This window comes from Ixodes scapularis, unplaced genomic scaffold (assembly GCF_016920785.2).
Source record: "Ixodes scapularis isolate PalLabHiFi unplaced genomic scaffold, ASM1692078v2 PGA_scaffold0__279_contigs__length_252992795, whole genome shotgun sequence".
Classification (NCBI taxonomy): domain Eukaryota; kingdom Metazoa; phylum Arthropoda; class Arachnida; order Ixodida; family Ixodidae; genus Ixodes; species Ixodes scapularis.
This window is the reverse complement of record NW_024609835.1, coordinates 122,598,872-122,624,343: the sequence shown is the minus strand read 5'-3', so window position 1 is coordinate 122,624,343 and position 25,472 is coordinate 122,598,872. Positions and strand designations below refer to the sequence as shown.

Below are 25,472 nucleotides of genomic sequence, written 5' to 3'. Positions count from 1 at the left end.
CTCCGTTTCCCGTTCTTTCGAACAGAGAGAGCACTTTAGGTGGCGGCGGCGCTCCATTCCGGGTCATTTTCGAGGGAAATGAATTAAAGCTTAGCCAGCCCCCCGTGGGCAGCTGCAGGTTGGGTCTAAGTGAGAACGACCTCTTCAGGAGGGCACCCCCGGTACAGTGGTCGCAAGCTGGAACTTAAGAGAGTCACGTTCAACGACGCCTAAAGGTTGGTTCACACACTTGCCTGAGTCAGACCAAATGCGACTTCAACGGTTTGCGACGTACGGGTTGCTATGGCAACAGCTTCATCGGCTCCAAGCTGTTGCCACTGCAACTCATTGCAGTTGTTCTCAGTCAGAATAGAAACGAGTGTGTGAATCGCCCGCACTTGTTTATGAGCAATATTCCTTCGGAAAACGATATCCGTATAAAGAAACCAATTAATGCAGTGCATTGAAACCTTTCACAAATATGTCTTCAGACGATGCATTTATCATATTCCGTTTTCAAAGTGTGGGCTTCAAGAAGAAAAAAAGCTTACACAAAAACAAAAGCATTTTTTTTCTTATGTACAGGGAAGAAAACGGAAACAAGCTGTCTGGCTGGCGCTGCTAATCACAGATGGTATACCACACACACTCGGATCTGCTGTGTCTGCTTTCGCGTGGTCATCTCGAAGAATCTATCGCCATTTTGCTTTATGTTACGCCATAGCCTCCTTAATTCTAAAAAGCCTGTCAAATCGTGAAAGAATGCGGCAGCTGTAAAGGGGAAAGGAAATCAGGGAAGAAAGTCAGCACCGGAAGCCTGTCACGCAGAGCCAAGCAAGGCCCCAGCGGTAAAATCAGGAAACACGGACGCGCTCTTTTTTGTTTTGTTTGATTCGAGAAAAGAAAACCTTGTTCTCCTTTTCCGAAACCGCCACGCCGTAACCGTGTCGCAGATGTACCGTAAACGAAACACGGCGTAAGCAACTGTCGCCGTCACTATATTTCTTGCGGCGGGGCGGCTATGCTAAAACTCGTCGCCCTCTGGAAACCATCTTTCTCCTGAACTGCTCATAGGAGCCGTTGACAACTCGATCCACCCGCACCACCGATAGTTCACCATAAAATAAAACCAAACGAAGTAGAAAAACAAAAAGCTAGGTCGGGTCCTTTTACTACGATATTTTCTACCCACCCAACTGAAAAAAAAAAAGAAAGGAAAAAAAAATTTCCGGGGCAATGGCTATGCCAGCCTGAGCGTTTTCTTTGTCGAAACCCGGAAGCAACTTCAATCAAAACTCAAATTCAACCCATAAAAAGAAAACAAAATAGAGAAAACAAATTTTCGTTACAGAATAGTTACTTGTCAAACAAATTTAGTTACTTGCCAAACAAATTTGAGGGCAAAAAAACAAAAAAACAAAAAAAAAACAGAAAGAGGGGTGAGGGAGGGCATCCTTCCTGAGTTTTCCTCTGAGAAAAACAATTTGGAATCCACTTCCTAGAATTGGGCTCGTAGGTGCCAAGAGTTTCCTTCTATAGTTTTCAGTCTTCTCAAGCGCCTCCCAACGCGCGTCTCGTACGAACCTCAATAACGCCAGCCCCGATTTCATCAGTGGCGAGGGGCGAGCGAAAACACGGAACAAGATAAAAACGCGTCGCACCGCCTTTCATCCGATCAGCATACACCCAGTTATGGTGGCGAAATGAGATCGGAACAAACGGCGGTAAATCGGGTCTCAGCCGTCCCACAGCAGAGAGACCTCCGAATAAAGGTGCGCCCATGGAACGGAGCCAGGCCACAATTTACGAGAGTCTGTCGTTTTCCGTCTGGGAATTCCAATTTCGGCTAGCCGCTTCGACGTATAAGGCACTCTGAACAACAAGATCGAAAATGCTGGAGTGGTGCCCTCAAAGGGGGAGACCGGAGAGAAATCAACTTCCTATACAGTCGTAATTCCCGAGAAGATGGCAACAAAGATTCCGGCTAGCTTCCAGGACCTTCAGAGAAAATCGTTCAATCTAGCACGTGTTGGAGAAGACTACGTATTTTTTTTATTCCATTTATAAAGAATTTACTGGATGCAACTTGATAAAACGCGCAAATGCGAATTCCAAACAATCTTTTTTCAGTTTTTATTTTTTTTTGTATTGACGGTTTTGGTTTTATATACGTTGAAGTACTTACATTGTCGAAGTGTTCACTCCAGTTTGATTTGGTGATAACAAACTTGACTGAAGGGTCAATATCTTCCATGAGGTCGCTACGGGAGAAAAATGTACGAAGTTATTGATACATACACTACCTGTCTGGATCACAAGACGTAAATAAACATTTCTCTGCTCAGGTAGAAAATGAAAAAAAAAAAAAAGCGTATTCGTCACAAATCTTTAAGAAAGGAGCGTTGAATCAGAATGACACGCAGTAAAGAAGGTATCAATCTAAAGGACGTTGTCACGGAAAGATTAAAATTAAGAAACAATGAGGAACATTCCTCTCAAAAAATGAAGCACACGGGGCGATGAAAGTCACACAGTGGCTATAACGAGCAAACAGAAATGGAAGTTATTAGCTAGGGACTTGGGTGTCAGGGACATGTATTGATTACGCAGCTTGCGAATTACACGAAGAGTGTCTAAATAACAACACCATCTGGAGAGCAACTGGGATTCCGTGTTTGCGAAAAAAAATCCAACAACAAAGCGATAATCACATTTTGTTAGGTGTGGACAACGCTGCACCTTATGCCAAATATTGTTTTTTTTTTTTTTTTTTACAGCATAAGTTCGTTTTGTTTGTTTTAGTATGAATTTAGTATTGGCAAGACACTCTCTAGCTCAATAATGTAAAAACTGACGACTACCACCGCCCACGTCCCATATTTTAGCAAGCCAAGGCGGTAACTTTTCGGAGATCGGCAAAAAGGCTCGTTTGCAGACAAGCGTTTTTGTCTGTAAAAATCGGAGATGAGGCAAAAAGCAAGCTGTTTGTAGCTACCGCGAAGTATCACGCGGCTTTCCCAATACGCATCTACTGTCCCGTAAAAGGTGTCTGCAAGACGTCAAGGAGGTGTGCACTAAGATACATACACCTCCTTGAATACATAATGAGGCAAAAATTAAAGTGCATAAGGACCGAAGATTACGGCGCAAACGAGCTGGTGGTAGTTGAACATAATAAAACCACTCCGGGACAGAAGAAAAAAAAAAGGACGGACAAACAGTTTTTGAGACCGGCGTTGGCCCGTCCTTTCTTTTTCCCAGTCTCGGGGCGTTTTTACTAACCATGACGTTGAACTTCCGATTTCTATCAACAAATTCAAAATTTTCAAACAAAAGCTCCTTTTTTTTTTTTTTTTGGGGGGGGGGGGGGGGGGCGATCCATATTTTGTTTTAAATTTTACATCGCTTTCAACGGACTAATGTCGGCACTTTTTGGCGCTTTCTTGTGCGCGCTACATTCCCTGGTTTACGGGAGAGAGAGAGAGAGAGGGGGGGGTAGATTGGGGATTGCGCGAACTTTTTTCGAACCGAAGTTTCGATGATCGAATCAAGCGGTGCGAAAGGTTCGAAAGATTTCGAATTGCCAAACTTTCTACATCCGAAACTTCGACTGAAGTCGAATTTTCGTACTTCGAACTTATTACGCCGCAAAATTCGATGAGTGTCGACCTTGCGAACGTGATAGACTAAAAAATGCGATGATTATCGAACTTTCTAACTTCCTACGTTAATGAATTCGATAACTTTTGAAACTTCCGAACTTATTTATTTAAAGAATCGAAAATTTTTCGACCTTTCGATTCTTGAAAAGTCAAAAGTTCGACGAACTTCGAAAGATCGGCGGGCGGTTTCATTTGAATTCAAACAGTGAAATACATCCGTAATTCCCTTTTTTTTTTTTGGGGGGGGGGGGGGGGGGGGGGGGTTTACATGCGGTGTTGCATTCCTTGCGGAAGACAATGCCGTTTATTTCAATGTTCTGGCTTGATTAGTTTTAAAGAAATAAATTCCCGAAGGAGCGAAGAAGGACGACGGGTTTTGGCGATTCTCGTTTGTGCCATATTTGAACCGCGCATAGTCGAAGCTATTTATGGTAGACATGTTAAACTTTTTAAGAATGATCTATGTATAGACTAGGTAAGTGTGGTCTTAAGATATGATTATTGTTATTCAAGATGAGCTTCGAAGAAATATCCAAACATGTATCAACGGGCAATTATGCCCTAAACTTGGTCATTTTTTTCGTCTAAATTGTTTGAGGCATCGCATTTAAATTAACACCACACACAGTACATATCATTGCCATCTGCAGAATACAAAATAATGTATTTATTATTTTTCACATTAAGGAATAAATTAAATCATGGGGGAAGATTTGTGATATTGTTCAAGTTCAGCACGTCAATAAAAAAAAAAGGCTTTTTGATTTTCTTTTTTTACGTTCCTGGGAAGTGTTTCTTTTAGCCTGTACACATTTTATTAGGAGAAACTTGTTTCGAAGTTCTGAGCCTCTGAATATGCAAGAGTACAACATTCGAGCAAATTCTTGATAGTTTTTTTTTTTTGTTTTCTTTTTTTTTTTTTTTTTTTTGTTAAGCTTTTCATTTCAGCATTTATTGTTCAGTTTAATTTTTCCACCAAAGGCACTGTTATTTAGGTCAAAAAGACAGATTTGAACTTCCGAACAACTAAGCATGTGACGGGTAGTGCCTTCTGACAGCGAATTTTCAGCAATGACCATCTACGCGATCTTTATAATGCTGTGAAGACCGACAGTAGCTATACATATAATAAATAATTTCAGATTAGAAGCAGCTCGACCACACCCTCTTTCTCCGTATTGTTTTCTTTGACAGTCCGAAATATCTGCCCCCCTCCCTCTCCTCTCCTGCCCTCCCCTTCCCCTTCCTTCTCCCCCTCCCCCTCCCTCCCTCCCTCCCTCCCTCCCTCCCTCCCTCCCTCCCTCCCTCCCCCAATTCCACCCTGCTTTTTTTCTCCCGACGCCACTGGTATGGTACAACGCTCCTCGACCTCGAGTTGTGTCGGCTTCTGTGCTTTTTGCTCGGCGTTTCCTCCGTCCGGGAAAATAAACCTCCAGAGCAATTACAAACTAAACTTACTATATGCCAGCGTCACTCAGGCGGCGTTCGATCGGATTACTACCAGCGTGCAAGGGAGTGGGGAAGTAGTTCGCCAGATCGCTTCAAGGTTTTTCTGAGCCTCAACCTCCTTCCCACCCCTGGCCGTTTCGAACTGGATGAGTATCGTTAAACAGTGCGTTCGTGTGATCACTCCTGCGTGATGGACGTTAAAGATCCCCCCGGGCTGGCGGTCCCAATTACTGATGTATGGTCACACGTTACTCTGCACTGGCAGATATTCCAGCACATCCGGGACACTCGTCGTCTCATTTAGTTGCCTGACCAACCTCGCGCGGTCTATATATCACCCGTACTTTTTTAAACCTGATTTCGTGAAAACCAGTGAGGCGTGAAAACGTCATTTGAAACTGAAACAGTGGAGGAACATGAAAACCGCACTTCGAACTTTGTGAACTTGGACTTAAAAGAAATTCGAAATCTTCGAAGTTTTTTTCTTTCGAATTAAGCCCTAAAAGAGAACAGAAACCTCCGAAATGTTCGAACTTAATGTAGAAAGAAATTCGAAATCTTCAAATTTTTCGACCTTTATGACAATAGAATTTTGAAACGTTCGAATTTTTCAAATTTCAGATTTAAAGAAATTCAAAATTTTTGAATTTTTCAATCTTCAGGCCACAAGAAATTCAAAATTTTCGATTCTCTCGAATTTCAAGTTAGGAAAGTTCGAAATCTTCAATATCCTCGAAGCTCAAGTAAAGATATATTCGAAATATTCGAACCCGAACTTTTAGAAACCGTGAAAGCTTCGAATTTTCGAATTCAAAACTCCACGGTGTTCAAAAGTTGCGACCTTTCGGAATTCGAACCTCGGTACAGTTCGAAAATATCGCATTTCTTTCGATTTCGAACATCTTCAGTTAGAAAATATCGAAATTTTCGAATTCCAACCTAGGTTGGTTAGCAACCTCGCTAGTTTAGATAAACACGCTTCAATGATTCACGCGCTAGTCCTTAGCCGGTTCACAGATTTGCTTACGCACATCGGGCAAGCAAATCTGGGAGCTGACTAAAGCCTAACGCGTGAATCACTGAGGAGTGTTCCCCTAAGCCTTGCTCCCCGTCTCTCCCCCATTAGCAGGCGATGTGACGTCCATGAAAACGCACCAATCGGAGTGCCGAAATGGGCCCGTTGACTGCCTTCACAAGCTGTTCCGAATATATGCCTCCCGCTGCTAGGTAAAGGCCCTGTCACACTCAGGCAACACGACGGCAACAGCAACACAATACGTTGTCCAACAGTCGGGTAACTTGTTGCCCGCTCCCCGTGTTGTCCGGCAAGCCTGTCACATTGCGGAAACAGCAGCACAACATGGACAACAACGAAAATGTTGCCTCAGTATGACAGCTTTCGGCAACAGAAACAGCAGGAACTTGTGTTGGACAACGTGCGTTGCCCTGATTACTGGCTGAGCGAATTTCCGGCCGGCAACACGACAACACAGATAGCTTCAATGGCAGAGCTAGTTCCCTATCAATAACGTCTTACTCAAATAAAGGCTTGGAAAACGTCATTTAACAATAATTAGGGCTGGCGTGCAGTACTGCGTAATTGCGGAAAGCGATTGTCGAAATGGTAACAGTTACGGTCCTAGTGCTTAATTTAGAACCGCCGAGAAACCAGCCCACATTATTGCTAGGGAAATAAAATGGCACGCCTACTCACCCGCTGATAAAGTATAATAAAAATAATATAGAAAAGCAAAGATAAAAAATCTAAGCATTAAAACGACTACTCTGATCATGATTGTTGATGCTTGGAACTTGGAAACAGCCGCTACCAGACACCTGATTTGTTTAAAAAATACCCAGGACGTTTTTTGTTTTCTTGGTAATGAAGCGATCACGTAGCAGGCGGTAGGCAAAAACACAGCGTTGAAAACTATCTATTCCACCGATTGTTATGAAGACCCATCGTGTCGGTGTCGCAGTTTTGAAGCAACAAGAGACGCTTTGGGGTGCTGCCGGTGCTAGCTCAAATTTACAGTAGAAATATGAATTGCATAAAAGAAAGAGGCCGGAGAGAATAACTTCATACGCTGGCGTAAATCTCGAACATATATCAGCGATCTAAATTTCCTCGGTTAGAAGAGCTATCTGCTTTGTCAGGGAATGATCGAAGAACATTTCGATAAAATAAAAGGTGGAAAATACTCCCTGTGTCAAGTTTTCTAATCACACTTACAGGTTGATGTCGTCCCGTGGTAATTTCCGGCCCGTCAAACGCACTAGCACTTTGTAGAGTCACATTTACAGCGACGGCGCGCCCCATACGAACGAAGGTAAACAATCAAGATGGCAGAGTGTTCCCCGTGATGTCCCCACCGCGACCGAGGTGGGAGAGGGTGGTCGGACAAAAAATCAGCCAACAAGGTTGCCGGGCGGTCGCAACATGTTGCCCGACTGTTGTTGTTGCCGCGATGTGACAGGGTCGCCGGCAACACGATTTCCTCGTGTTGCCGGATAGAGTTGTCGAACTGTTGCCTCAGTGTGAAAGGGCCTTGAAGGGTCACTGACAGGGTGTTTCTGCTCGCCAACGTTTTTGTTTGTACATGGCATATGAGAGCCCAGCTACCCAGGAAACAATTCACGGCTCAAAATTCGTTTTCTTTCGGCCCTAAAAGTGCCGATGGAGGACTGGCTGGTTTGAGTCGCGTTCACTTTCTTCTCCGTGGTCACGTGCCGTTTTCTATGGTTTAGACAGAACCACCAAATATAATCAAAGTATATGTTCTGTGACTTCTAAAAAAACTGCCAATACGATGATTGAAAAAAGCAAAAAAGAAAAACCTTGCACAGGTAAGTGATTTTCGCCAGCTCCCTCCACTATATTTTTTCGTTCTCCCCAGTTAGGTTTCGCATTCAGTTTCGAACAGTTCCGTTTTTTTTTTTGTTTTTTTTTTGTACTTTGTTAAAACATATGTCACGCTGTAGCGAAATATTGATTGGGTAGTCTTCTGACACCATAATAACTAGCCTGGAAAATGAAAAAAAAAATATTTGGGGGGTTTCTGACTTTTACGTTTGCTCCCGGAAGAGATCGGCCGTCTTGCCCTCGTCGATTTGGGACACTTGGGCTCCCGGTGGATTGAGCGCTCTGTCACTGGTTCAGGCAACTGCTACACAAAACACCCAGTGGAATTTTCCTATGAGCCAACGGGTGTCCCTCCTGAAGGGAGGCACATGGTCTCCACGTCGTGCACGTATTCATTAACGCAGCTCGATCAATATTGCTGCAAACAGTCTTAATATCCCGGGCAGCACTTAGTATTACGCCAATATTCGCGTCGGATCGGAGAAATCGGGCCAATATTATTCTGATACTGCCGATATTGGCGCTGGATCGTAAAGACCGGGCGGCCAATATTACCGTGATGTGGCCGATGTCGGCGGGACATCATTTGGGTCAACCAACGCCACGCTGATATACAGTATCCAGCGCCATCTTCCGGAAAGTTGTCGGGTTTGAACCGGCTATATCGGCCGGTATTAGGAATTCCTGACCGTTTCTAAAACGATACTGAATCGCAGCCAATCGCGGCGGCCACCACTGTTGCCACGGGCCGCGCCGGGCAATCAGCGACTGGAACGGGGCTTTTCCGCACAAACAAACGGAAAAAAACTTTTTTTGTAGTAACTTTTATTGGAGATTAGTAGGGGGGGGGGGGAGGGGGGGGCGTGATGTTTTCTAAATTCTCTAGTTTACAAGGTTTGCGGCACAATTAATATTGTTTTTATACAACCATGTCTCAGTGGTGATTTTAGGTAGCGCGTCCCGACCTAGGCGCATCCTAACTTTGGCAGTAATTCGCGGCGCGTCCGCTCGGGAGTCGGGGGTGGTACCCTTGAAGCCCCTTCCACCGAATCGGTTTCGGAGGCAAAATTGCCGATTAAAGTCAAAATAGAAGTCACGTGCAGTTTCTCGAGTGGCCGGTGCGGGTGAAATGCCGGCGTTGCGATCGCTATCAGCTCGATTCTCGAAAACGGATCGATGCCACTTTTTCAGGGCAGGCTCTGTGGCAGTTTCCCAACTGATCGGTTAATTCTATAGCAACGTTGGCTTGGCCCAAGTCCGCTGACATCGCAGCGGCCACGGCCATGTTAACCAATATTCGCCCATCTCTGCCCAGAACTCGAATGATATCGCCGATTCTGGTCCATTTTTAGAACGATCGTTAACCGACATTGGCCCAATGCTGGACCGTTGTGTAAAACACGAAACTGGGCCAACATTGTGCGCAATATTCCCCCAAAGCTGGCCCAGTGTCGTCGTGCTGCATGGGTATCGTGAAATAAGAACGCCCCGGAATGAGCCACGGCATGAACCACTCCTAGATGTAAAACAAATACTTAGTGGTGTATTTTCCGACGCAGCACTCAGGTGATATGCGTGCTGCGCCCTCTTTAGGTGACGTCGATAGTTCAGCCTTACGGACTTGTCGCCTCGGAGGTGTTGGCCAAAGGCCCCATTGACCGCCATGAAGAAAATGAGCTGGAGGAAGGAGGAGGGCCACGAAGCCCAGGGACTCACCCGTCGTGGCCCACGATGTACCTGGTGAGCATCCGTTTCTCGTCGTCGGGAAAGTCGCCGTAAAGCACGAACGTCTTTCCCTTAAAGAAGTCGGGCAGCTCCGGCAGGTTCAGCGATGACGTCACGTCGCCGAGGGCGCTTCCTCCGGCTTCTAATTGGGCAACGTCGGCATCACGTGACTGCGTCTTCCCACTTCCTCTGTCGTGGGCCACGGCTCCCTTCCTTTTCGCTCTGCGTGGTTAGCGAACCAAAACGAGTTGCCCTACAGACGTTTCGAAGGAACTTTCGTCGTCAGGCGGTCCTGATCCGGAAAACCACTAAGGTCTGCCTACGCGCGGTCAATGAAAAACTTTATATTCCTAGACAAAAAAAAAAAATGCAACAATGTAAGTTTTTTTTTTTTGTTTTTTTTTTTTGTTTTTTTCTAAGCTGCGTAGTAAGTGGTTTGGTGGTGGTTAGTAAAGAGCCCAAACCGCACCTTAGTAATGCAACATGTGGGCAATAGACTGTACCATGCTTCGATAACGCTAACTGCCCATTGACCTCGCAGTATCAACGCGTACAGCTCGCAAGTATAGAGCATGGCTTTGCGATCGATTAGACAAATGGCTCACGGAAATCCACGACCCAAACGTTGCGAGCCCAGCAGGAAAACACGGCCACTCGATTCGGGTTCCCACTCCGTGGGGAACGGCCAGCCGAGTGTCTTATTTTGACGGAACAAACGAGAGTTCTCAGACCGCCGCCGCACTGAGTGGTATTAAGCCAAGCGGTGAAGATTAGAGTGCCTCAGAGTTGCTGGGCTGGCGACCCTCCCAGTGTGGAGAACAACTCTGTCGTCTGCTAGACAGAGCTGATACCTTGCCTCCCAATGATATGCAGCCGTTTATGAGCCGTTTGCGCACTCATTGGGCATAACCACTTGTGAAATGACGCGGGGATAAGTTTAAGAACACGTAACGTCAAGCATTTCGTCAAGTATGCGCTTCTTTTCGGAGACACGACTGCTAATAATGCAATAACATTGTACAACTGACTACAGCGAGCATACTACTAATGTTTCGAATCCACTTTAAACGGTTTCACAAAAGACGGTTTCTCAACGTATCGCGCTGCGGTTTACAACAGAGGTGCGGCTACGTTATTCTAACTTGGAGTGGAAATATATATAAAAAAAATAACTTGCCTCGTTCAAGAAAAGAAAAAAACTGTTTGGGATTAAATATTATAGCAATTAGCAGACGATGCGCGTCGTCTGCAAAATGCTGCCGACAGATGCTGGAATCGTCGAGGGCGCGCCGTGAGAGCCTGTATTAAAAAGAGCTAACAACTGCTCGATCGGGGTCACATGGCTTATGGGCCGCATTTGCAATACGAGCTGCGAGGAAATGACGAAAGCGTCGACCGTCTGCGAACGTCTCCGCCTTTCTGCCTGCTTTTCTCCTTGCCACGCGAGTACGTAGCGCATGCGCACTTGCGATCAATTGTCGCGGGAGGCGTCCGCCATTAAATTGCAAACGCTTCATATGGTCTGAGATAAACCCTCTGTTCAATCTGGCCTCTCTGGCGCGCCGGCGACGAGCTTAGCAGACGACCTTGCACGAGTTTCGAGTAGACGCTTCCTTCACCGCCACGCGCGTCTAACGTACAATTGAAAAAAAAAGAGGGGATAATTGTAACGAAATTACTTAGTGCGAATACAGATATTTGAACCCTTCAAGGCCTCATTTCTTGTACGAAGGAGATCGGTCAGGACGCCGGGTCCTCTCGTGAGAGCCTCGTAGATTGAAGAGGAGGGGGAGGGGGGGGGGGGGGGGGGGGGTCCATCTAAAACCCAAGCGTTTGCAATTCAATGGCGGACGTCTCCCGCAGAGATTGGTCCAAAGTGCGCACGCGCTGCGTTGACAGGTGGCGAGGGGTAAAGCGGGCAAAAAGGCTGAGACATTTGCAGACGATGGGCGCCTTTGTCGCCTCTTCGCAGCTCGTATTGCAAACGCGGTCCACGAACCGCCCTGACCGGGACTCTATCCCCCGTTAGAGTAACTGTATACGCTCTGCTGAGCATATACAGTTACTCTATCCCCCGTGTCAACGCTGCGCCATCTGTCTGCAGAGTATACAGGTCGGCGACAACCGTTATCGCATCGTCACCTATATGTCGCCCTAGATTGCGATATACATGTTCTTTATTCCCCCTCTCTTTTAAACGAGGTAAGCTTATCTGTTAATAGAGAGTTTTAGTAATACGTATAGTGGCAAACGCAAACCCCCTACGTTAGCGTTAACGTTGCGTCGACGGAACGTTACGGAGCGCGTCGAATACACACTTTTAGTACAGCGGAAGAAGAACGCATACTTAAAGACTTGTAGCGCCATCTAGATGTGCTCCTGTAAATTGCTTCAAACAATCCAAGGCGGGTATTCGGTCAAGCCAATCCAAAGCCCCGATTCTCCTCGCTTTGTTATGGAAGTGCGTGTTTCCGTGTGCCTGTTGTGTACGTGTTTTGTCTTTTTTTTTTTTTTTTGTACCGACCGCACGGTAAACACCTTTTTGCGTTCGACGGCGTCGCCAACGTTCTCGGCTATCGAGACCCATCTTTATGGGTGCTCGAAAGGGTTCGTCGCGTTGACTTCTTTGAGGAGGTTGATGTCATCTTCAATGGTAAAGCGAACCCGTACAACGCGCGTAGCACTTCCGCTGGTTTGCCTCACCGCCGCCATTTTTCAAACTGGACTAGTCTCGCGCTCTCCCGTGCGCGACGAGAGCAACGAGACGGCACGCAGGGGACCACTACGTACGTTCGCAAAAATCGATAGCGAACGTACGTACGCAAGGCTTGCCGCAGTACGTACGTATGGCGCATGCGCAGTGTGGAGGACGCAACGTTAACGTATGGAGTCTGCGTTTGCTCCTATACGCATTACTAAAACTCTCTAATACTTTCCCTTCAAGCGTCCACAGCTTAGCCGCCCCGGTAGTAAATCGCAGCTCGCTACGAGGGTTCGAAGCATTACTTTTATAGTTCTGTAGAGCGTTCGAAACACTAGTATACACGATGTATACATATGCGACGTTTCATTGCACCACCGAGTCCAAGAGTCATCTACTTGGAATAATTCATCCGAGTACTCTCTAATTCGGAATTTTCTAGGCTGCAAGCGGATCCACCGCGGTTTCACGCATGCGAGGTCACCAGATCGCGGGAGGCAAGATGGTGGCCCGGATGAAAAGGCGGCACCTTTCCTCTCAAAGGATGTCGCCACCCCATAGCAAGGCGCAGCCAGGAAACGACTTTGAGGTTCACTGGCGGCCATAGCTGTGTGCGCAACTGATGAGAGCGTGCAGACAGCGAGCTTCCACCACAGAGCTATTACAATAAACGCTAGAGGCTCAGCTGGCGCTAGTGTCTACGGGACTTCGATCCGGTTGCAAAGTGAAGCAGACAGCAACCAGTTTTCTTCGCCAGTCTTCTTGTGTGTTCCTACGGGAAAACGTACGTGATATATTTCTTTCACCAGGAAATAATAGAAATCAGCGTAGTTTCTTTGCTCGTTACGGGTATTATCTAGCTTTATTCACATTATGAAAGTCTAATGGTGAATTCGGGTGGTCGCCTCTCTCCTCTGACCTCGATTCAGCAGAGCGCCCCCTCCTCGCCGCCAGAGCTACTCGGGATCCTTTTCAGCCGATCACAACTGCTGGCTTCAGAGCGCTCCGAGACTCTCACCGCTCATTCACACTGGAAGCGGATCCGCGTTCGCAAAGCGGTTGCGAACGCGGTTGTATAAAGATTCAGTGCAATTGCACGCGCACTCGATGACATCAAGTGCGCGTGCAATTGTACTGAATCCAACCCCAAGATTCTGGGACACGATCTACTTGCGCCCTCTCTTGGTAGGTGTGCAATATAGCTGAAAAACAGTCGAATCTAGCGACCCATATAAAATCACGCAAAGTTCCCCCGAAATTATTGAGATTATTGTGATTGGTAACTTCAGAAAAATTTTCACCACTTCGTCACTCTTTCTCTAGGTTCCCAGGAAATAAGAGTGATTCCCCCCATAGACTGCCATTGAAATCTCGCTTTATTTTTCACGTTCAGTGAGTTAATAAAACAACCCCTCAATATTTCAAAAAGTTCCCGCAGGTATATATTCTAGAAGATTTATGCTATCGAAATATTCAAGCAGTTTTTATGTATATTAATTATCCCAGGTTCCCAGCGAGATAATTAATTACACCTCTAGCTTCCGCCGCGTAAAGGCATCTTTCCAACAAGAAGAGGAGTGCTACGGGAAAGACTACTTTACACTCGTCAGCAAAGGCGCACTTTTTGGCGATGTGCGCCTTTGCTGGGAACCTACAGAAAATACCTCAGACGTCTGAAAAGTCTTAAAACATGTACCCTGGTAACTGTTCAATATGATTCCCGGGGAACTTTGCGAGATACGTCTTGGTTGCCGAGATACGTAGCGCTGAAGTAGGCTCCTTTGACAAGATCTCTCCCCGAAGCAGTGAACCGCGCATTTTTTGGCGAAGTGCGCCTCCGCTGGGAACCTACAAAGAACGCCTCAGACGTCTGGAAATTCTTAAAACATGTACCCTGGTAACTGTTCAATATGATTCCCGGGGAACTTTGCGAGATATGTCTTGGTTGCCGAGATACGTAGCGCTGAAGTAGGCTCCTTTGACAAGATCTCTCCCCGAAGCAGTGAACCGCCCATTTTTTGGCGAAGTGCGCCTCCGCTGGGAACCTACAGAGAACGCCACAGACGTCTGAAAATTCTTAAAACATGTACCCTGGTAACTGTTCAATATGATTCCCGGGGAACTTTGCGAGATACGTCTTGGTTGCCGAGATACGTAGCGCTGAGGTAGGCTCCTTTGACAAGATCTCTCCCCGAAGCAGTGAACCGCGCATTTTTTGGCGAAGTGCGCCTCCGCTGGGAACCTACAGAGAACGCCTCAGACGTCTGAAAATTCTTAAAACATGTACCCTGGTAACTGTTCAATATGATTCCCGGGGAACTTTGCGAGATACGTCTTGGTTGCTGAGGTAAGTGGCACTGAAGTTGCCTACGTTTATGGAAATGATCATACCGCTGCGTGTTTTGCCAAGGTACGGCTCAGCTGGGAACCTGTAGAAAAAATTGCAAAGTCTCGGTCATGGTGAGAAAGCTGAAGGGCACAGAATGTTCGTGCGCAAAGATTGGCGAAGATTGACATATGATGTGTCAATGGACGCAGAAATACGGGTTCGAGAGTAAATGGATCTGTCGCCCTTTCTCTCTTCGTGCTGCTCGTGAGGAGACGGACGAAGGCTTCTTTGTATTTACCTCAGGGCGAAAGATAATCGTAAAGATAAACAAAAGTGGTTTAGAGGGAGCTTGATCTAGGTCACCTCGACACAATAGTCTATTCACTTGCTGAGTCAGCGCCCACAAACATGGCCGCCACACGATAAAGCAACGCTTTTATTCGAGAGCTCTGTAAAAAATAAAAGAAGGCAAAGCAAACTCGCCAATCGGATAACCGCTTTTGCCTTCAGCGGTCATGCTTGTGTGTAGTGACTCGACATTAAAAGACGCAGTGGACATGCCTGCGGCCAGTGGACGCTCGTCTTCTAGCCATGTACTCTCGAACCAATATTTCTGCGTCCATTGTTGTGTAAGCTTTGCGTGGTAGGACGTCATGCTTTGCGTTGTTGGCGTTAAGTAGTGCGTGGTGTAATGTTATGCTTTATTTGGTACTTTATGCTTTTAAAGTTTAGTATTATAATCTAGTGTGGGAGGTCCGATGTTTCTCTGCAACTGCATACACAAATAAAATGTCAATCTTTGTCAATCTTTGCGCGCGCACATTTTATGCCGTTCAGCTCTGCCAGCATGACCAAGACTTTTCAATTTTTTTCTTTCGCTCTCGGCATGTTCGTACACGTTCCGCGTTGGTTTGACGTGCTGGAACTGGCGGAGGCCCGCTTTCCTGCTGTTCCCTCTCAAGCTTCTTCCCTCTGCTCTACTTCCACATACATTCGGCATTCGTCTGCCTCGTAGGAGCCCCAGCAGTGCAACGTATTGGACTCCAGGTGCTCTTTATATAGGCTGAAAGGTCGGAGCACTGCAGTCGATTTTGCCTTATATTGCCGCGCGCTCGGTTACTCGGTTCTAGAAGATTCGCGTCTATAGGGTCTATTCACTTGCTGAGTCATCACCCACAAACATGGCCGCCGAGCGATAAAGCGGAACTTTTATTCGTGAGCTTGGTGAAAAATAAAAGAAGGCAAAGCAAACTCGCCTATCGGCAAACCGCTATGGCCTTCGGCGGCCATGCTTGTGTGTAGTGACTCGACATTAAAAGGCGGTCTGACGTCATGTGAATAGGCTCGATTCTTTCTCCGGGCGTAGCGTCTATCATTTCGTTCCCTTTCCTGGTTTTGGAAAGTTCCAACTCATTCTCACCCCACACGCCCGACGCTGCAAGCTTCCGCGCCGAATGTTCGAAATGGCGTTGTCACGCTTGATAAGGAGCCGCGCGTGACCTCGTCGAGCCAGTCTTGCTCTCGCTCGCTCTGACGCCGCAACTCGCCGCCGCGTAACTGCGTACTGCTGTTCCGACGCCTGTTATTTCTTTCATTTTGGTTGGCACAAGTTCGCCCCATTAAACTTTCAGTTTAAACGTGACCTTCGCCGCCTCATCGTTTGCCCTTCGCGACAATATGGTGATAACGTGATATCAGGCGACATGTGGCTTGATTCAACGCTTTAACGTATAGAGCGTATTCATATGACGTCAGACTGTCTTTTAATGTCCAGTCACTACACACAAGCATGGCCGCCGAAGGCAAAAACGGTTACCCGATTGGCGGGTTTGCTTTGCCGTTTTTATTTTTCTCAAAGCTCACTGCTAGCTTTATCGTTTGGTGGCCATGTTTGTGGGCGATGACTCAGCACGTGAATAGACCCTATACACATGACATCCTACATCGTCCATCTATTGAAACGTCTGGCGCAGTGACCGACGATGGCTGTGCCAATAGCTCAGTTAGTAAAGTGCTTGGGTAGCGATATCTTGTTCCTGGGTTCGAATCCCGTTGGGGCCGGACTCCAATAACCAGTATTTATTTTCAATTTATTACTATTCATGTATTTTTATTTGACTCTGAGCTGTGTAACGGTCAAACGTTACAACCCTGCGTTACAATTTTCCATTACATTCTAGCGTTAGATTTTTCATGTGAACCAGCCCTAAACCACATTCGGTGTTAAAAACCTTCAGTGCGTTTAAAGTTAAGGATGCATGTAATCACGCATGCGACCTGGTTGCAAGAATAATAAGTGACACAAACAACCGCCCGTATCAAATATATGCAAGACAAACAAATTTCAAAATATTTCATCTTTATTAGAGGCCGTCGATGTACCGCAGTTTGTGATTACACTGATTGATTACCTACCACAATACCTAGCTGTACATTAAATATACAAATTGACAAATTAAGGAATAGGGTTTTGACAAACAAACGTAAGTTCAAAGTTTCGACGCGTTCAAAGAATTAATTTCAAAGATAGACTCACTAAAAGCTTGAAGTTTAATATATTCACATATTTACAAACTTGACAAAAGAGGTTTTCATGCCGCGTGCATACTACTCTCTGCATAGTAGCATGGCACTAAATTGCTGGCGTGGACAATTGCAAATGTTGGATCAAATATCAGTAAATCATCATATGCGAAGATCAAAGCTGACGTAACTTACGCCGTGTTCTGCGGTAAACACAGATAGCCAAGATATGAGACGCACGGTCTACGTAACTGTAAACAGTACATAAAAGTAACTGTACTTCAGAATCTTGGGGTGTTCAGTGCTCTGGAGCCTTAACTCAAGAATCCATAAGACAGAGCAAAGTTGCTGTATTAACCTTTAGCGGAGCTGGCCGACATGGTGCGTAGTTTCTTCACTGTTGCGTTGATTACACGATGTAAAATGATCGCCCTCCTAACGTTAATATTAGAGGAGGAAACTTTGAACTCCGTAGCAATAGTTTGTCGCTAATTATCGAATTAAACAATCTAGCTATGACTAGTACATTGCTTCCTCAAATGCCCAAAAACAGTGGAAAGATGTTTGCGTAGCAACTTTTGATTCATTGTTTATACGTTGCTTTTAATAAATTAAAAACTGTCTCTTGCCTTTCAAGATGGCCGCGGTGGGACCGCAGCCTTAATGGATGCTACGCGCAGGGAAACACCAGGGCTTGCACATTTGAATTTTGACACCATCATACTACAACCGGGCTAACGCACAGATTGAACAGGAGTGCTCAGCGTTGTGCATGGCTAGGTTGAGACTCGTGCTCAGTCACTGCGCGGACGTCAGGGTCGGGCTCAGTCGCTAAGTTGATAACGTCGGAGTGTGGTGACTTCCATTAACAAAGAGGGGACAGTTAACAGGCTTTGATTAGAGCCTAAGTGGTGTTTGCTCGACGCGCTATCTATATACCTTTCCAATAAACGCCGTCTGCGAGCTGCCATTTTTCTTTGCTGGGCTGTGGAACGCCTTCTGAGCACGCGCAATAGCTCCCTTTGCGAAATATCGTACGCTGCGCCTGCGTCCACAGCCCAGTGACTCGGCATTTTTCGCCCGGGTGATGAGCGATGGAAACGTGTATACTCTGTATCACTAAAACCGTGCAGTGGCGCCAAAGCTACAGCCTCGTATGCCAACCAGAAAATCAAACGGCACTCTGCACTATCACTCTGCGGCGCTTGAATCCGCGTTGGCGGTGTCTGGTCACATGAGCAAAAAGCAGACGATGTTCGATCTTCTGATTCACTTACGAGGGCTGTAACTTTGGCTGTATTGCGCGGGTTTAGTGAGACGGAGTACAGTTATATAACAGCTGAATTATGGAACTGATAGCGCATGCGCGATATTTTTGGTGGCCGTTAATTTCTTGTCGCTTCCCTCTTGACCAATCTTTGCTGAGTCGGCGTTGTTATCGACGATGAGTTTAGATTACGCTGGCAGCTTTCCGGCACAAAAGGCTGGAGCGATCGCGGCAAATACAATCGGGTCTTCAATGCTTGTGCGTTCGGAGACAAGGTCGCGGGACAGGATCCGGACTTCAGTGAATTTTTATGAAGCGGTATGATGGCATAACCAGTTTGTGCCCATGAGCTATGCTAAAAATATTACTTTCCTTAGAACGAAGAGTTCGAGCAGTTTGTATTTCCATTGACAGAAATTGACGATTCCGACTTTTTTTTTGTTTTTTTTCTTTGTGTCATGTTTGAGAAAATGCCTAATCCATAAATTACGCTGGCGCATTCGCAGTCAATACACTCCAGAATAGAGACAACCTCTATCGGTTTAACTTTGTAACTATCATTTTGATTAATGCCTCCCCAACTAGCGTCGAAATTGTAGTTGAGCCGCTGGAATGCCGTTCGCATAGACATAATCTTATTGCGGCTGTGAGTTTTTTTCTGTTTAGACACGATAGGCGCCTTTAATCCCACGTACCCGCTGTGTTTGTATCGTCCCTCATTTTTTCCCCAGTCTCGGGGTTTTGTCTAAAATGTTACTCGCTTAGTTTCATTATATTGCTCGCGATTACAGCGTAGTTACTTCTTTGATATTTATATAGTCAAATATCTTGAATTTTAATGAATAAAAGCCTAATTTACAACTCTGTATTGATCTTCTATTAAAAAAAAAATAGCTACTTCCAGTAGTTACATGTCAAATGAAGATTGGTTAGGCATGCGCCCTTTTTTTCGAGATATGTTTTTTGAGGTTATATATGTTTGCCCAACGTATTAACATAAATATGTATATTCTTTTACGTTGTGTTGTCGCCCGCGGTTCCAGTATTTGTGGTACAATATTAAAATTTGCGGAGTAGCAACACCTAAAAAGACAGACATCGAATATTCACATATTCTTTCATGCTGGCAGTAATCCAGGCACAGATTAAGCAAGAATGAATACAGTCGTGCATGTAACATAGTACGCTGGATGGGATACATAAGATCTAATGGAAAGGAGAACGACCTAGATGGGGCGCTTTCTCGAGTTTGTTGTCCATCGGTGTTTGTTTTGAGATAAGTCGTAGTACAAAATGCATTTACTGTTTCCCTTTAGTAGTAGTAGTACAATATATATGTATCGCTTCTCAGAAAACGATTCATGTCATCTTTTCTTGGTTAACGCCATCTGGGGTGAAAGGGAAGGAAGGGGGAGGGAAAAAGGTAGCCACATATGCTTCGCCAGCCCTCATAGATGGTGAAACTCTAACAGATTCCACTATGTGTTTTCTAAGAGAGTTTCCCATATTCGGGAGGGCCCATCCTTCGTATGATGTGGGCCTCGTTCCCTCTTCGGGAGAGCTTATGCCACGCTTCGCGATATCGCGAGACCCCGGCCCAGTCCCTTACGAAGTGCGAACATATCGCCAGAGCCCTACAGTGTTCAATGTTAGGGGCGATTCATAGGTCGTCTGGGTCCGTAGGTCTGCAGAACCTTGTCTGCCAGAAAGGAGTGATTATGGGTGATAGCCGTCTTGGTCTGATGCCGCCTGAGAATCACCTGTTCCCACCGGCTCTAGCCCGGTGAAATTGGGATAGAATCTGGTGGGAGGAGGGACATTAGCTTGAGTTTGCAGGCTAACAGATCATCTCTCTATGCCTCGTCTGAGACCGCGCTATGCCGGGCCTATCTTCTCGCGGTTCGAGGAACAGCGAGTGAGTGGGTAAATCCGTACTGCTGCGCAATCGCGGTGTTGTTCAACCTTTTTGTTTCCCGGATTGCCTTCGTCACCCGAGATCCAGTCTATGACGACTCGGTTATTTCACGAAGCTTCAAATTTAAAGTGTGACGCCGCCCTGCCAATAGAAAAGTGTGCATTTTCTGAAGGCTTCTAGCGAATCGGTGCACATGAGTGATTAGGGTCGCTGGCGACTGTTTGTGGCTTCCCTGGCCACCTGGCAAAGCGGACGGCGAAGCCAGCCGCTTTGCCGTCTTCGGGATGCTCGCCTTGTGTGTTTCTCCTCTCCTCGTTTGACCGCGGGTAGGATGGTCCCGACTCTCAAGGGATGCACGTTCAGGCTCGTTTGTGTTTGCGTCGGTTTAAGGGACGTCAGTGCCATCTTTGACTTGATGAAGCTTCTTTATGTGATCCTCGCTACTGTATTGGCGCTCCTTTATCTGGTCTTTGCCTTGGTTCGTGGAGATCGGCTTGCTTGTAGAGACGTCCCTCGTTTTCCATGGAGACTGTTGCGTCACCACGATTGTCCTTTTCAATTTTACGCAGGATAAGAACAATGGTTGCGGTACACACAACAAAAAAATTAAAACCACATTCCACTGTGTGGGCTCGAGGTCGTCGCTCCAACCACTATTTTGGTCACGCAAGAACTTGGACACAAATTTATTTCCTACGCTTCGCGCATCGTGAATAATCGCCTTCAGCTTCTCGGACCAATAATAAACAAGCAATTTTTGTTTGTTGCCCTCGCGCATGAAGCAGCGTGGGCTGTTCGATCTTGTCTCCACGACATTTTGGTTACACGTCAAAATACCCCTAGGTTTTCTGAATAAATCATCAATCCTTCGCTGGGGTGTGCTATACTTAGTTTCACCTTCAGTGCGAGCGCAGTGGATGCTACGCGCCGTCCCAGCCAATCCAGCGATGGGGGAGTATCGCGTGACCTCGAGCTCCGCGTGTCGCTCCGCCCAACCACAAGGTCACGTGATACTCTCCCGGCGCTGGATTGGCTGGGATGGCTCGTAGCGTCCGCTGCGCTCGGACTGAAGGTGAAACGAAGTATAGATGCTCTGCGTTGGTTGGCATGTAAACACAAAAGAATAAGGTTCCTTAAAACAGGGCCGGCTTGCTCGAACTAAGGCACCCTAGCTCGAACCATTGTCTGAGATGAGACTGTCTGAAAGAAAGCACTGCCAAAGCTAGCGCATGAGCGGAGTGGCGCGTGAAGTCGCGTCTCAAATGCTCATGCGACCCATGTTTGGCAGGCTTTCTTTCCTTCAAACGGTCTCATCTCAGACGCTGGTTCGAGCAAGCCGGCCCTGATGTTTCAAGGCACATTTATTGGTTTTTCCTCGCCAACACTCCTAAGCTGACAGTGTGGTGGAAGCTACGTACTTGCTGGACCAGTCGCCTGTCGTTCTTGCCACACATGATCACACTCCGGGTGAAGCGATAACAGGCAGTCGATTGATTCGTCCGATGAACATGTAGTTTGCATCGCATTGTCAGCTTAGGGGGGAACCCGAGTGTAGGTAAAATGTCATAGACATTTATGCGCGCTCACAATCAACTGGGTGTTGTTTTCCTATCACGCAACCAGCGGAGTGAACAAACTGATACCCGGCACCACCGTGCGGGGATAGGATAAATGTATGCCCTTTCTCAGTTTGTTTTGCTTTATTGCAAAAGGGCTGCGACGGCTTAAAAGAACACTTCCTTGCCGCGGAATAATACCTTGTCGTCTTTCGGCGCGTCTTCATGTAAATAGAATCAGCTCCCAGTGTGTTTTAACGCGATAGCGTTAATGAGCTCGTGTCGCAGAAAAGCTGACGTCGGTGGCGTGACGCGAAAGCCCGGGATTGGTCGACAGGGTGATGACGTCACAGCCACATGACCTCGCGCGGAAATTTCAAACAACCCACAACGCTCACGTGAAAAGTGACGTCACGCGTGGAATGAAAGTGATAAAAAGATTACAGGTAATGCGAATTAAAGATCGCCACATGTCTCAAATGGTTTCACTTTATGAAGTAAATCATTTTCTACGAAGAAAAATTTGAAGAATTTTAGGCGGGATTTGAACCCACGTCCTTTCGGTTGCGCGCCAGCACGCTACTCACTACGCCACGTAAGGCAGCGTGCACGGTTTGGGAACGGAGAGGGTTGTGTCATGAGAACTAGTTCGTTGTGTGACTCAAGAGCATGAGAAGCGAATGAGAAGGCGATGCGAACGGGGCCCGATAACGCAATCGCGTTCCACTCTTAAAGGCGAAGCTTAAGCGTCCTCCAAGTTTCTCTTTTTTGCGTCATTGCCGTGCAACCTTAAGCAGAACGCGACATTCTACATGCTTTAAAAAGAAAAAGTTAAAGATTAATTTTGTGTTTTGGTGGAATGAGTTATCTGCAAACTAGCAAGGTCCCAGGCCCCAACGGGGCGTGTGTTTATGAACTAGTCTTCTTACGCTGTGCCGGGCTTTCTAGAGCGGCGTGTCGGTCTTATACCTGGTCTGAGGTGCGAATAACGATTCGTAGCCTTGTTCGCATGAAAGACCCTCAATACAAATCGGACCGCCAGGCGTACAGTTTTTCCACTGAACTATTCAAATTTTACACTGTGCATCGACATGCTTATACATCATATAAAGGGCAGTTTGACACTCTCGACATCCATTCCAAGATGTTCTGTGCGTCTTGACAACCCTCTTCGTCCAATTTCCCAATATATTCAAAATGGCGTTTTAAATCATGTGCGTGGAAGTTCCACTAGTAAAACAAATAAAATTGACGAATTTTCTTAAAAAACATTTTGAATAGTGTTACTTACAGCCAGCGCCAACACAGATTAAAGGGGCACTAAAGTGAATTCTTAGTTTGCAGTTGACGATGGATATTTTTTGTGAGCATCTTGCCAGAAGCACTGATTTCAATCATGCGTCTAAGACGGACTTCTATTCTCAAGTTCGTCGTCACAGCGGGAGAACATATCAAATGGGTTCAGCAATGTAACGTCAACCGTGATGCTGAACACAAGTAAGCTATTTTTTTAATATTGATTGAAAGGTCAAGGAGTTAACAGACATTTCGAAAAATTACCCAATCATCAAGAAGCATGTTGCGTTTGTTGGTACACGCGCTCTGCATGCTGCCGTCTGGAGCGGTAATTTTGAAACCAAAAGTTTTAAGCAAATCGCACGTTGCCCGCGCGTCCATCAGTGTGTGCACGTCAGAACGCACTGGTGCACGTCGCGTCAAATTACACTGTAGCATGCTCCTTGGGCTTGGATAATTTCGAAAAACATCTATACCTCGTTTCACGTTATCTGCGAGCGAAGCCAAAGGTACAAGTACAAGCAGGCTGCCTTGAATAATGCTTGCAATCCACAGGCACACGTGCGAAACAGGAACACTCAGAGCGCTGGGCTCGCACTTCTAGCTTTGACTTCGCTCGCGCATAAGGCGATACGAAATATATTTGCAACTTGTGGACGGCCTTGAGACACACGACTGAGGTTTTTGAAGCATGGTAGGCTTAGGGTTCCTAGGTAGGCTTTGCTTGCTTATTTTTTTCCGGCCTAAAAAGAACGCACGCGAAATATAAAAGTACCACGAGACAACGCGCCCTCGTGCCGCGATTGGTGGGCGCGTTGTCACGTGGTCGAGCGTCCGACACTTCTTCGCTAGAATAATCTAGTGTGGGTTCGCGTATAGTACCAGCTGAGGTGAATACAGCACTGACTCTTCAATAGTAGGTAACACTTCCCCCCAAACCTCGCTTTTCTCTGACCGATAAGCTTCTACGCCTGTGACGCGTGATGAAGCGTTTTCTTCCAAAATGCGGTCGCTGGGTAAAAAGATGAAAGGGTGTGAGGGGGAACGAGCTATAAGAGAGGAGGTTAAGATAGCGGTGGACCGACGCACCGGCGTTTCAGAGTCCCTTCAAGGTTGATACGCCACGTGGCGTGAAAGTCAGGAACTAAGCCGGCATGTCCCAGAAAGCTGGCCATGTTTATACAACCGCGTTCGCAACCGCTTTGCGAACGCGGATCCGCTTCCAGTGTGAATGAGCGGTCAGACCAGTCACGGAATTACAATTTCTTGACATTAGTAATGCATTAAAAACAACACGATCTTACAGCGTACGGTGGACGATTGAGCAAAATTTACGCTTGCAACGGGATGAAATAACGGTTTTGACGTAAATTGTTTTACTCATTGGCATGTAAAAAAAAGAAAAGAAAACAACAGTATGCGAATTGATTTTTGCAGAACGGAACGAAAGCCAACGCTTGGAAACAGTTGTCAACTCATCGCGTTTTCGACAGTGAACGCGCAGCGATAGCGGTCGTGCGTACGACTGAGCAGGCGAATATAAAATGGTTAATAAACGGAATTTTTCTCACGGCGAAATATCGTGCAAGCATCGCAACGTGATACAAATCACAGTGCATTATATTCGGCTCTCCCTTTATTTTACATCATAAAACAAAATAAACCTTTGAACGCACTTTTACCAAACCTCAAAAATTTCTTGAAGCGACTACAAAATCCGGTAAAACAGCGGCGAGCTCTGCCAACACCGCCTTGCGAGATGTTTCGTCGTCGGTTAGGCTTAGCGGATTCACCGCCGTGAGATGAACGATCTTGTGAAAGCACTGGGAACACTTCGCACGTCGGCTTTTCCTGTTACGGTCGCAAACGAATGTCGTCCCGTCCGTTGTAATCCTCGCGCCGTCGAATGCACAAGCACTTTGTAGAACCACATATCAATCGCCGTCATGCCGTACCCCGCACACCACCACAGACCACTGCCGGCCATCGTCAACAAAACCACGTGATCACCGTCCAGCTACCACGTGACGCCTGCGCCGCTCCGCACTCCGACGGCTACAGACGGAGTGCCAGAGAGCGCTCTGAGAGGGAGAGGTGCCCTCGGAATGAACCACTCGATTTCGCGCGCTCTGGAAAGAGCGCTCGAGAGCGCGCAGAAAGAACCACGCGAATTCGCCATAACTTATTCAGTTAATGCTTTTTTTTTT

The 25,472-nt window shown here is 46.4% G+C and overlaps 1 protein-coding gene across 1 annotated transcript in view; it reads right to left on the bottom strand.

Moving 5' to 3' along the window:
- LOC8033116 (DNA repair protein XRCC1) overlaps nt 1-25,472 on the bottom strand; it is a gene marked incomplete in the record, with an annotated part of 347,524 nt that overhangs the window by 5,796 nt on the left and 316,256 nt on the right. Inside the window, 2 exon segments of the mRNA XM_042292882.1 lie at nt 2,165-2,240; nt 9,670-9,900. Coding sequence (XP_042148816.1) covers nt 2,165-2,240; nt 9,670-9,900 — 307 coding nt within the window.